The following is a 14156-nucleotide window of genomic DNA, read 5'->3' as shown; positions in this document are numbered from 1 at the left end:
CTCTCAATTGTGCATTTGTTAAAGTTTGTGAGGGTTTTAGGTGCCAAGCCAAATTTCTTCAGCCTCCTGAGGTTGAAGAGGCTCTATTGCGCCTTCTTCACCACTCTGTGTGTGTGGGTGGACCATTTCAGTTTGTCAGTGATGTGTACACCAAGGAACTTGAAGCTTTCTACCTTCTCCACAGTGGTCCCGTTGATGTGGATAGGGGGGTGCACTCTCTGCTGTTTCCTAAAGTCCACGATCATCTCCTTTGCTTTGTTGAGTGAGAGGTTATTTTCTTGGCACCACACTCCAAGAGCCCTCACCTCCTCCCTGTAGGCTGTCTCGTCATTGTTGGTAAACTTGTCTGCAAACTTGATGATTGAGTTGGAGGCGTGCTTGACCACGCAGTCATGGGTGAACACGGAGTGCAGGAGTGGGCTGAGGACGCACCCTTGTGGGGCCCCAGTGTTGAGGATCAGCGAAGTGCAGGTGTTGTTTCCTACCTTCACCACCTGGGGGTGGCCCGTCAGGAAGTCCAGGACCCAGTTGCACAGGGCGGGTTCAGACCCAGGGCCTCGAGCTTAATGATGAGCTTGGAGGGTACTATGGTGTTGAATGCTGAGCTATAGTCCATGAACAGCATTCTTACATAGGTGTTCCTCTTGTCCAGATGGGATAGGGCAGTGTGATGGCGATTGCATCGTCTGTGGATCTATTGGGACGGTAAGCAAATTGAAGTGGGTCAAGGGTGACAGGTAAGGTAGAGATGATATGATCCTTGACTAGTCTCTCTCAAAGTACTTCATGATGACAGATGTGAGTGCTACGGGGTGATTTAGTTCAGTTACCTTTGCTTTCTTGGGTCCAGGAACAATGGTGGCCATCTTGAAGCATGTGGGGAAAGCAGACTGGGATAGGGAGAGATTTAATATGTCCGTAAACACACCACCCAGCTGGTCTGCGCATGCTCTGACGACGCGGCTAGGGATGCCGTCTGGGCCGGCAGCCTAGGTGATTGATTGAAGTACTATGTACATTTAGCTAGTGGTGAAAAGTAGAAAGTCCTGGTAGCCGTTTAATGAACTGTTCAGCAGTCTTATGGCTTTGGGGTATAAGCTGTTCAGGAGCCTTTTGGTACCGGACTTGGCGCTCCGGTACCGCTTGCCGTGCGGTATCCGAGAGAACAGACTGTGACTTGGGTGGCTGGAGTCTTTAACGAATTTTTAGGGCCTTCCTCTGACACCGCCTGCCATAGAGGTCCTGGATGACAGGGAGTTTGACCCCAGTGATGTACTGGGCCGTACGCACTACCCTCTGTAGCACCTTGCTGTCGGATGCCGAGCAGTTGCCATACCAAGCGGTGATGCAGCCAGTCAAGATGCTCTCGATGGTGCATCTATATAACTTTTTGAGGTTATGAGGGCCCATGCCAATTAGTTTCAGGCTCCTCTGAGGGGGAAGAGGCATTGTCATGCCCTCTTCATGACTGTGTTGGTGTGTTTGGACCATGATAAGTCCTTAGTGATGTGGACACCGAGGAACTTGAAGCTATCTACCGTCTCCACTTCAGCCCTGTCAATGTGAATGGGGGCGTGCTTGGCCCTCCGTTTCCTGTAGTCCACAATCAGCTTCTTTGTCTTGTTGACGTTGAGTGAGAGGTTGTTGTCCTGGCATCACACTGCCAGGTCTCTGACCTCCTCCCTGTAGGCTGTCTCATCGTCGTCGGTGATCAGGCCTATCACAGTTGTGTAGTTGGCAAATGTAATTATGGTGTTGTAGTCGTGGGTGAACAGGGAGTACCGGAAGGGACTAAGCACTCATCTCTGAGGGGCCTCGGTGTTGAGGGTCAGCGTGGCGGATGTGTTGTTGCCTACCCTCACCACCTGGGGACTTTTTGTCAGAAAGTCCAGTATCCAATTGCAGAGGGAGGTGTTTAATCCCAGTCCTTAGCTTAGTGATGAGCTTGTAGGGCACTAAGGTGTTGAACGCTGAGTTGTACTCAATGAAAGGCATTCCTTTTGTCCAGGTGGGAAAGGGCAATGTGCAGTGCAATAGAGATTGCCTCATCTGTGTATCTGTGCGGTATGCAAATTGGAGTGGGTCCAGGGTGTCTGGGATGATGATGTTGATGTGAGCCATGACCTGCCTTTCAAAGCATTTCATGGCCACCATAATTTGCAAATAAATTCATTAAAAATCCTACAATGTGATTTTCTGGATTTTTTTTCCCTCATTTTGTCTGTCATAGTTGACGTGTACCTATGATGAAAATTACAGGCCTCTCTCATCTTTTTAAGTGGGAGAACTTGCACAATTGGTGGCTGACTAAATACTTTTTTTCCCCACTGTACTTGAACTTATGTCATAATTTCTTCAAGCTAATAATTATCTTTGCAAAACCAAGGCTTCAAAGGAGCTCTGCCACAGCTTCAAACAAAAGTAACTTCCCCCTCTCACACACCTCAAACAAAAGTAGCTTCCCTCTCTCCTACACCTCAAACAAAAGTAACTTCCCTCTCTCCCACACCTCAAACAAAAGTAACTTCCCTCTCTCCCACACCTCAAACAAAAGTAACTTCCCTCTCTCCCACACCTCAAACAAAAGTAACTTCCCTCTCTCACACACCTCAAACAAAGTGTGATAACGGGCAGGAAAACACACAGAGACAATCACAATATTACATTTATCACTTAATTAACAAACAATCAATTAGGAGCACCTTGGCCAAAGCATGCACAGTAATTGGGGCATTCGTCATACTATTATTTTATTAAAAGTAGTGCTACCAATAACCGTTTATGTAAGAGATCTCAGCAGGCAATCGTGCATTACAGAAATAACAAAATCAGAAATATTATAAAACAAACCAAAAAACATTGACAACTATCAGAGAACAGTCTTTTGTTTTGTCACTAGAGAATCAACTGTATATTTGCCATGTTGCATTTTAATTGGTGTCATTTATTATGATTGGGGGTAAATTCCCATTCAAAGATAAAACTAAAATAATAATAATAGGGCACGTTTCAACCCCCTGAATTGAAATTGAATTATTGAATTATTCTTCTTGTTGTTCTTTATACCTTATACAGACTGGCTTACATTTTCAACAGGGCATAGGAGAGATAGCATGTCAGAACCTCCCAATAGTAAGTATGGATTAAGCAGTGCTCTCTCCTTTTCACTCACGCACACACACAAGTCTGCAGTCAGGGAAAATGCATTTTTCATTGCGTGAACGTCACTGATAATCAAGGGAAATTAATTAGATATGCCTATTTTTCCAAACGTTTATATTTAGTAGCTACTATATTTTATTTATTTAAATATAATACAATTGTGTATTTTAAAGCTTGTTGTCTGTAACTTTGTCTCTTTCAGTTTCTGACCTGAGGATCATTCTGGTGTGGAAGACTGGAGCAGGAAGAGTGCAACAGCAAACACCATCATGGGGAGAGAGGTGTTTAAAGAAGACCTCTTCCCTGAGTCTGTGACTGCTCACTGTGAGAAACAGAGTGGAGAGGTGGATGGATGGTTTTAAACCTTTAACCTTGTTGTGGCCAGCACCATGTTCTAACCCACCGAGCCGAACTGTGTGTAGTTTAATCTTTATATACAAATTAACCAGACTTTTAACGTCATAACATGTCATAATCAAACCAATCTTCAATTTTCCTTGCATATTAAATCCCTATTTTTCAATAAATATAAAAACATGCTGATTATTACTTTACTGGGTCGTTGATTGTAGACTTTACTAGCTGCAGGTAGGTGTCACGATCGTCGTTAAGAGAGGAGGACCAAGGCGCAGCGTGATGAACGAACATGTTTATTTATCATTAGCGATAAACACGGACAGTAAACAAAAACGACTCGTAACGTCCTAGGTAACATAGACCAACACGGAACAAGAACCCTCAAACACAAAGGGAAAAACAGACAGTTTAAATATGGCTCCCAATCAGAGACAACCAGCCACAGCTGACACTCGTTGCCTCTGATTGGGAGTCACTCAGGCCAACATAGAAATAAACAAACTAGAACTCCCAACATAGAAATACACCACATATAAAGAACACACCCTGGCTCAACATATAGAGTCCCAGAGCCAGGGTGTTACAGTAGGTAATTCACTCTGGATAAAAAAATATGCTGTCTGTTTCTATGACTGTATATGGCTCAGCTAATGTTAAGTACATCCTAACCCTCCCTTTAGCTTAAGTCACCAGCACCATCTCACACCTAAATTAATGTTATTCTGTTCATTAGTGTCCACTGTCCACCAATGTTATTAAAGTATGGTTCCCACCTTCTGGTTGATTTCCTGATTTCATGTGCTTGTCTCCTTATGTTTGTGTCACGCCCTGGCTCTGGGGACTCTTAAATGTTGAGCCAGGGTGTGTAGTTTCGATGTTGTGTTTGTCTATGTTAGTTTCTGGATCATTTAGATCTATGTTGGCCAGGGTGGTTCCCAATCAGAGGCAGCTGTAGCTCGTTGTCTCTGATCGGGGACCATACTTAGGCAGCCTTTTGGCACCAGTCAGTTGTGGGATCTTGTTCCGTAGAGGTATGTTATTTGTCTACCTTGGACTTCACGTTTCGTTTGTTCGTTTGTCGTGTGTTCAGTACGGAAATAAATATGAATGCATATCACGCTGCGCCTTGGTCCTTCTCGTTAATGAACGATCGTGACAGAAGATCCCACCAAGCCTGGATCAAGCAGCGTGACGAGGAGAGAGGATGGACTTGGGAGGAGATGAGCGAGAGTCTGGCAAGAGGGATGGAGGCCATGATCACCCTAAAGAGAGACAAGCCCAAAAAAATTTTAGGGGGGGGCTCACGGCGTGGACGACGAGGCAGCAGGAGGCCGCGATAGAGCGGTTCAGCCGTTTAGCAGAGGAGGCCGCCAGATTAAGGGGGTCATTGGTGCAGAGGGAGCAGAAGGAAAGTGTAGAGGCACGGCGAGAGGAGCTGGTTAGGCAGCAGAAGGAGCGGGGGTTAATGAAGGAACCCAGTCCCGCTTCTCGCACCAATCAAGTGGTGCGTGTCGCCAGTCCGGTCCGGCCCGTTCCTGATTCCCGCACTAAGCCAGTGGTGGGTGTTCCCAGCCCAGTCCGGCCCGTTCCTGCTCCCCGCACCAAGCCAGTGGTGCGCGTCATCAGCCCAGTCCGGCCCGTTCCTGCACCCCGCACCAGGCCAGTGGTGCGTGTTCCCAGTCCGGCCCGGAAATAAAATCATCCATCATTCTATTGAGTTTTCCCCTCTTGTCTTTATTGAGACTCAGAAAACTACAGATGTACTAGAGATTCAGGACAGCTATGCCCTTTTATACAACGTTTGTTGTGGAGGGAGAGGTATGAGAAAATGTAGCAGAAATATAGCTGTGAGCACCAATGGGGTTTACAGGATATTTTTGTCAAATATTACAATCTCAGTTGGTACACTCCACATAAGCATTCCAACAGACAGTACTTCAATACACTCTCACAGCTGTAGTTACGTGCGCAAGCGGCAGGACTTCTGGTTTCAAATTGTCCCCCAAAAGATCCACTTTTCACTATGTTCAGACTGTACAATAGGGAAACAATATGTGATTATACAGATATACTAATCACGATAATTCACATTGTATATTGCGGTAGAAAGGACAGTAGAGGAGAAAATGTATTTCATTCTCTATCTCTCTGAGGTTACATACTTTACTGACTTTATTGTCCCCATGGGGACATTTTGTTGCAGTATCACGTACACATTTAAAGTGGCATTTAAATACAGTAGAAAATAAATTGACAATACAACATTCGTAACAGTTACATAGTTACATAGCCTTTCCTCTTCCATTTCACCACAATACCGACCTGATTCAATACACAGGTTCAATATCCCTGATCTTACCTGTGCACATAGTGATCTCTTGCTTTTAGGTAGGTTATACATAATATATCTCACACACCAATTCACCCTTAATCAAACAAAAGGTTTGGGTTTATGATTAATCTCCTCCACCCATTTATTTTCATATTGCATCATCAGTTGTTTGTTAATGACCGTTCAGAATCACAACAACGCACCTCTTCCGGCCACATCGATGCGTGCGCGTCATTTTCGTGGATTGGATTGAATGTACTCACTCAAACTCATGCTCTCTCCTTCCTGTAAAAGTCTCCCAGACAGTCCGTCCCCCTATCCCCATGAGAGTGTTCTGGAACTCTAAAGCAGCACATCAAAAAACCTGATCAGTACTTTAATATATACTGAGATCATGTGACAGATCATGTGACACTTAGATTGCACACAGGTGGACTTTATTTAACTAATTATGTGACTTCTGAAGGTAATTGGTTGCACCAGATCTTATTTAGGGGCTTCATAGCAAAGGGGGTGAATACATATGCACGCACCACTTTTCCGTTATTTATTTTTTAGAATTTTTTGAAACAAGTTATTTTTTTCATTTCACTTCACCAATTTGGACAATTTTGTGTATGTCCATTACATTAAATCCAAATAAAAATCAATTTAAATTACAGGTTGTAATGCAACAAAATAGGAAAAACGCCAAGGGGGATGAATACTTTCGCAAGGCACTGTATATGTTGTGATATCCATTCATTCCTCCTGTTGGACTCATAGCAGGCTATGCAGTGCCTTCGGGAAGTTTTCAGACCCCTTGACTTTTTCCACATTTTGTTACATTACAGCCTTATTCTAAAATTGATTAAATAAAACAAATCCTCAGCAATCTACACACAATACCCCATAATGACAAAGCGAAAACAGGTTTTTAGAAATCTTTGCAAATGTATTAAAAATAAATAACAGAAATACCTTATTTACATAAGCATTCAGAGCCTTTGCTATGAGACTCGAAATTGAGCTCAGGTACATCCTGTTTCCATTGATCACCCTTGGGATGTTTCTACAACTTGATTGGAGTCCACCTGTGGTAAATTCAATTGATAGGACATGATTTGGAAAGGCACACACCTGTCTATATAAGCTTCGACACAGGATTGTGATGACCACTTATCTGGGGAAGGGTACCAAAAATGTCTGCAGCATTGAAGGTCCCCAAGAGCACAGTGGCCTCTATCATTCTTAAATGGAAGAAGTTTGGAACCACCAAGACTCTTCCTAGGTCAGGGAGGTGACCAAGAACCCAATGTTCACTCTGACAGAGCTCTAGAGTTCCTATGTGGAGATGGAAGAACCTTCCAGAAGGACAACCATCTCTGCAGCACTCCACCAATCAGGCCATTATGGTAGAGTGGCCAGACGGAAACCACTCCTCAGTAAAAGGCACATGACAGCCCGCTTGGAGTTTGCCAAAAGGCACCTAAAGACTCTCAAACCACGAAAAACAAGATTCTCTAGTCTGATGAAACCAGGATTGAACTCTTTGGCCTGAATGCCAAACATCACATCTGTAGGAAACCTGGCACCATCCCTACAGTGAAGCATGGTGGTGGCAGCATCATGCTGTGGGGATGTTTTTCAGCAGCAGGGACTGGGAGACTATTCAGGATTGAGGTAAAGATGAATGGAGCAAAGTACAGAGAGATCCTTGACTGGGGGCGAAGGTTCACCTTCCAACAGGACAACAACCCTAAGCACACAGACAAGACAACGCAGGAGTGGCTTCGGGACAAGTCTCTGAATGTCCTTGAGTGGCCCAGCCAGAGCCCGGACTTGAACCTGATCGAACATCTCTGGAGAGACCTGGAAATAGCTGTGCAGCAACTGTCCCCATCCAACCTGACAGAGAGAATGGGAGAAACTCACCAAATACAGGTGTGCCAAGCTTGTAGCGTCATACCCAAGAAGACTCAAGGCTGTAATCGCTGCCAAAGGTGCTTCAACAAAGTACTGAGTAAAGGGTCTGAATACTTATGTAAATGAAATGTGATATTTCAGTTTTAAATTTTTAATAAATTAAACATTTTGTAACATTACAGCCTTTGTGAATACAGGCCCCGGAGTAAAGCTGTTGCCCAATACCTTGCACAGCAGTTGTTTCACCACAGGACCCTAGCGGGATTACAGTCAATGCTTATGAACTGAATATTTGTATGTGAATTTCCATATCAATGACATTAACAGAAAGGTTGAATTGTTCAGCAACATGTGCAGTGAAGATGGCTTTGGTACTGAAAGGTACTCTATGTTTAGTCATGGATTCTATATATGTTGTTCTTTGTCTTTATGGCATGATGATTAATAAAATCCTCATCACCTCAATAATAATAACTTATTTTTCTGATTCAGTCAGGACAGCAAGTGGATGTTTGTTTCTATGTGGGTCTTGGCATAGCTTGCCCTAGGTGGACCGTGGCTGACTGGTAGGCTATTATAATTCAGGATGTAGGCACGTTATTCCAAGAGAACAGAAAGAAAGTCACTCTGACATAATACTAGGATGTATTTACAGGGAGGAAACATGTTATAAAACATTTCAGAAAAATGTAATAAGAACAGTCAGACCATTTACTTCTCTTTATTAAGTTCGTAAATGTTTTCACTTAACATATGATTCAATAAATAGATCACTGGACAGCCAGAAAAATAATTAAGGGATAGATTTTTTATTTTTTTTAAATCACAGTTCCCACATATAAGGTAACAAAGTGTGAAAAAGGCCAATCAATCAATCAATAAATCAATGAAACCATCTATCTATCAATCAATCAATCATTCAATCCATGTTCCTGTTGTTTGGTCTTGTTCGGCTGCGTTTACACAGGCAGCCTAATTCTGATCTTTACACAGGCAGCCTAATTCTGATCTTTACACAGGCAGCCTAATTCTGATCTTTACACAGGCAGCCAAATTCTGATCTTTACACAGGCAGACAAATTCTAATCTTTACATAGGCAGACACATTTTGATATTTTGCCCAATTATTGACAAGAGATCGGATTGATCAAAAGACCAATTAGTGGCAAAAGATCAGAATGGGGTTGCCTGTGTGAACACAGCCTTAATGAGGTAGATGTGATTGTTACACAGCTACGGAGAGCGGTGTTTTAGCTCCACACCTTCCTCTCTTCAGGCAGACAGCCGTTATTCCACTGGCTGCTCCCAGCAGCAGTACCAGCGGAGCTAGAGCCAGGGCTACCGTAGTATCAGCAGATGTTGCTATGATCACCCCTACTACTACACACACAGCTGTTACTGCTAATGAGATGTGGAGATTCCTCTTTTTATCCCCCTTTCCCCTTCTCTCTTCCTCCTTTTCCTTTTCTATCTCTACCTTCACCTCTTCTTTTAATTTTCTCTCCTCCTCCTCCTTCCTTCTCTTCTCCTCCTCCCTCCTCCGCTCCTCCGCCTCTCTGATCTTCCTCTGAGCCTTCTGGTACATCTCGTTGGTGTAGTGCTCTCCTCCGTTCAGCTCCACCATCTCTTTGATCTTGTCCAGCAGCTGTGCGACCTGGGTCGGGTCGTCTTTCGCGTCGTTGTTGAACGAGTGATACCCGAAACCTAAAGTGATGGAGATTCTCCGTAGCTCTTTGCACATCTTCAGAGAATCTGCCACCTGTTTCCCCTTCAGCTGATCTTCACAGGTGAACAGCAAGATGGTGTACATGGAGGCGTCCTCGCCAAAGTTCTCCTGGATCCACCTCACGGCGTTCCTCTCCTCCTCTGTGAACCTCACCCCCAGCCTGATCACCAGCAGGAAGGCGTGGGGGCCCGGGACGGACATGTTAACGCACTCCTCTATTTTCTCTTTCACTTCTTCGTCCGACCTGGCTGTGTCGAAGAGGCCTGGTGTGTCAACCACATACACCTTTGTCCCGTTGACCACTCCACTCTGCCTCTCACACTGTCCGGTCACTGACGCAGGGGAAGAGTCGACTTTAAATACATTCTTCCCCAGGATGGTGTTTCCTGTTGCGCTCTTCCCTGCTCCAGTCTTCCCCAGCAACACAATCCTCAGGTCAGTGGTCAAACCTGACCCTGTAAAAACCACACAGATAAAGTCAATGTAGCTCCCAGTGATTATAACAACAACAACAAAACATTAAAAGTAATTCAACTATCACATTGTAAAATAGAGATAATATACACTGCTCAAAAAAATAAAGGGAACACTTAAACAACACAATATAACTCCAAGTCAATCACACTTCTGTGAAATCAAACTGTCCACTTAGGAAGCAACACTGATTGACAATTAATTTCACATGCTGTTGTGCAAATGGAATAGACAACAGGTGGAAATTATAGGCAATTAGCAAGACACCCCCAATAAAGGAGTGGTTCTGCAGGTGGTGACCACAGATCACTTCTAAGTTCCTATGCTTCCTGGCTGATGTTTTGGTCACTTTTGAATGTTGGCGGTGCTTTCACTCTAGTGGTAGCATGAGACAGAGTCACCAACCCACACAAGTGGCTCAGGTAGTGCAGCTCATCCAGGATGGCATGGAGGCGCTACCAGGAGACAGGCCAGTACATCAGGAGACGTGGAGGAGGCCGTAGGAGGGCAACAACCCAGCAGCAGGACTGCTACCTCCGCCTTTGTGCAAGGAGGAGCAGGAGGAGCACTGCCAGAGCCCTGCAAAATGACCTCCAGCAGGCCACAAATGTGCATGTGTCTGCTCAAACGATCAGAAACAGACTCCATGAGGGTGGTATGAGGGCCCGACGTCCACAGGTGGGGGTTGTGCTTACAGCCCAACACCGTGCAGGACGTTTGGCATTTGCCAGAGAACACCAATATTGGCAAATTCGCCACTGGCGCCCTGTGCTCTTCACAGATGAAAGCAGGTTCACACTGAGCACGTGACAGACGTGACAGAGTCTGGAGACGCCGTGGAGAACGTTCTGCTGCCTGCAACATCCTCCAGCATGACCGGTTTGGCAGTGGGTCAGTCATGGTGTGGGGTGGCATTTATTTGGGGGGCCGCACAGCCCTTCATGTGCTCGCCAGAGGTAGCCTGACTGCCATTAGGTACCGAGATGAGATCCTCAGACCCCTTGTGAGACCATATGCTGGTGCGGTTGGCCCTGGGTTCCTCCTAATGCAAGACAATGCTAGACCTCATGTGGCTGGAGTGTGTCAGCAGTTCCTGCAAGAGGAAGGCATTGATGCTATGGACTGGCCCGCCCGTTCCCCAGACCTGAATCCAATTGAGCACATCTGGGACATCATGTCTCGCTCCATCCATCAACGCCACGTTGCACCACAGACTGTCCAGGAGTTGGCGGATGCTTTAGTCCAGGTCTGGGAGGAGATCCCTCAGGAGACCATCCGCCACCTCATCAGGAGCATGCCCAGGCGTTGTAGGGAGGTCATACAGGCACGTGAAGGCCACACACACTATTGAGCCTCATTTTGACTTGTTTTAAGGACATTACATCAAAGTTGGATCAGCCTGTAGTGTGGTTTTCCACTTTAATGTTGAGGGTGACTCCAAATCCAGACCTCCATGGGTTGATACATTTGATTTCCATTGATAATTTTTGTGTGATTTTGTTGTCAGCACATTCAACTATGTAAAGAAAAAAGTATTTAATAAGATTATTTCATTCATTCAGATCTAGGATGTGTTATTTTAGTGTTCCCTTTATTTTTTTGAGCAGTGTATGTTATCGATTAATTTAATTAATTCAATGATTAGTTCAAAGATTCATTCAATGATTCATTCAACGATTATTTGAACCATAACCATCCTGCTCAAAGTTACTAGTAAGTTAGTATTATAAGTTGCCCAGCTGTAATGTGTGGTGTGTCATGTTTTGACTCAACAATGAGAGACCATAACGTCTCAGTCCAAACAGAGTACATACCATCATGATTTGACTCAACCATGAGAGACCATAATGTCACAGTCCAAACAGAGTACATACCATCATGATTTGATTCAACCATGAGAGACCATTACATCTCAGTCCAAACAGAGTAGATTCCATCATGATTTGACTGAACCATGAGAGACCATTACGTCTCAGTCCAAACAGAGTACATACCATCATGATTTGATTCAACCATGAGAGACCATTATGTCTCAGTCCAAACAGAGTACATACCATCATTATTTGACTGAACCATGAGAGACCATTACGTCTCAGTCCAAACAGAGTACATACCATCATGATTTGATTCAACAATGAGACCATTACATCTCAGTCCAAACAGAGTACATACCATCATGATTTGACTGAACCATGAGAGACCATTACGTCTCAGTCCAAACAGAGTACATACCATCATGATTTGACTGAACCATGAGAGACCATTACGTCTCAGTCCAAACAGAGTACATACCAACATGATTTGATTCAACCATGAGAGACCATTACGTCTCAGTCCAAACAGAGTACATACCATCATGATTTGATTCAACCATGAGAGACCATTACGTCTCAGTCCAAACAGAGTACATACCATCATGATTTGATCCAACCATGAGAGAAAATTACGTCTCAGTCCAAACAGAGTACATACCATCATGATTTGATCCAACCATGAAAGACCATTACGTCTCAGTCCAAACAGAGTACATACCATCATGATTTGATCCAACCATGAGAGACCATTACGTCTCAGTCCAAAGAGAGTACATACCATCATGATTTGATGGTCAGGGAGTACAGATCAGCCAAACTTCCATTCATGGGCAACGTTAGCTAGTTAACATCAGCCTTCTACATCTAGCTGCATATTGAACATCCATCCTCTCAGGCCAGGGGACAATGTATGAATTAATGGTTTGATCAGAATCGCTGTCATAATTATTGGCCAGTACCGAGAATTAAGTAAAACAACAAGTCCAAATCCCTATCTCCATCCATGGCTAATTTAGGAAAGGGGCAATTTTAGCTAGCTAGCCACCGGAGAACAACAATGCAACGAGATGCAACAATTCAAGTTGTTAGTATAAATTATGTATGCTCTCAATGCGATTTGATAGGAGTGACGCCAAAATCCAAGCTGGCTTGCCTTGACCCTTTTTTTTGGTGCGATAGGACCATTCACAGTTGAGCTCGCTCAGTTTAGCTCAACGCTGATTGTCTAATTTGTTATACTTTTTTTAAATCAAGGGAGGCCAAATGCTCGCAGGCTTCCCTTGCATTCCATTCAATGCTCCGGGCGGCAACAATGTCATACTCGTTTGAAACAGACAGCATCAGATAGATGGCCTACACATAGAGAGACAGAGGGGCGCTGTTTAGGTCGCTCGGATGCTTTCTCCGGTGAGATACATTCAGCCTCTTGCGAATTGAAGGACAATTATGAAACACAGAGAGACTAAATATAAATTATTTTATGTTTACTTTTTATTTTGTTCTTGTTAATTTTTGGGGGAGGGAAGCCTAGCCACTAGTAGAACCCCCCCCCAGCTTAGAGAGGGCCTAGTCTCTAGAACCCACCCCCCACCAGCTTAGACAGGGCCTAGTCTCTAGAACCCACCCCCCACCAGCTTAGACAGGGCCTAGTCTCTAGAACCCCCCCCCCCCCCCAGCTTAGACAGGGCCTAGTCTCTAGAATCCCCCCAGCTTAGACAGGGCCTAGTCTCTAGAACCCCCCCAGCATAGACAGGGCCTAGTCTCTAGAACCCCCCCAGCTTAGACAGGGCCTAGTCTCTAGAACCGCCCCCCCCCACTAGTAGAACCCTCCCGGCTTAGACAGGGCCTAGTCTCTAGAACTCCCCCAGTTTAGACAGGGCCTAGTCTCTAGAACCCCCCCAGCTTAGACAGGGCCTAGTCTCTAGAACCGCCCCCCCACTAGTAGAACCCCCCCAGCTTAGACAGGGCCTAGTCTCTAGAACCCCCCCCCCCCCCCCCCCCCCCTCCCCAGTTTAGACAGGGCCTAGTCTCTAGAATCCCCCTAGCTTAGACAGGGCCTAGTCTCTTATGGGTTAAACACTTAATTTGAAAAAAACGTTACTTTATGAGGTCATTGTGGCTCACTTTGATCGTCTTTCTTTCTTAATGCTTCTTTATTCCTCGTCTGTGTAGAATGACGATAATATTTCAGAGGTTTGAGGTAACGCTGAAGTACACGACCGTGTCTCACTCACACGTCATAAACAGTGTTTGTTTATGAAGTGGGAGGTATACTACATGCTTCAACAAGACGTGTCTGTGGCCAACCACGTCTTGCTAGAGCACTGAGTAGTTTCCCTTTTGTGTTGTCAACATTCAACACTGACAGTGTTGTTAAATGAAGCTG

General features: G+C 44.7%; 1 protein-coding gene across 1 annotated transcript; it reads right to left on the bottom strand.

Moving 5' to 3' along the window:
• Positions 1-8981: 8981 nt before the first annotated feature.
• On the bottom strand, positions 8982-12520 carry LOC311121808 (GTPase IMAP family member 4-like; the record flags this gene model as incomplete). Its single annotated transcript, XM_084196252.1, has 2 exons — positions 8982-9937; positions 12508-12520. 2 exons carry the CDS (start codon positions 12518-12520, stop codon positions 8982-8984), a joined length of 969 nt encoding a protein of 322 aa, XP_084052378.1.
• Between the last annotated feature and the right edge of the window lie 1636 nt (positions 12521-14156).

This window comes from Coregonus lavaretus (assembly GCF_964263955.1).
Source record: "Coregonus lavaretus genome assembly, contig: HAP1_SCAFFOLD_171, whole genome shotgun sequence".
Taxonomy (NCBI): Eukaryota; Metazoa; Chordata; class Actinopteri; order Salmoniformes; family Salmonidae; genus Coregonus; species Coregonus lavaretus.
This window is presented reverse-complemented; position numbering and strand designations above follow the sequence as displayed.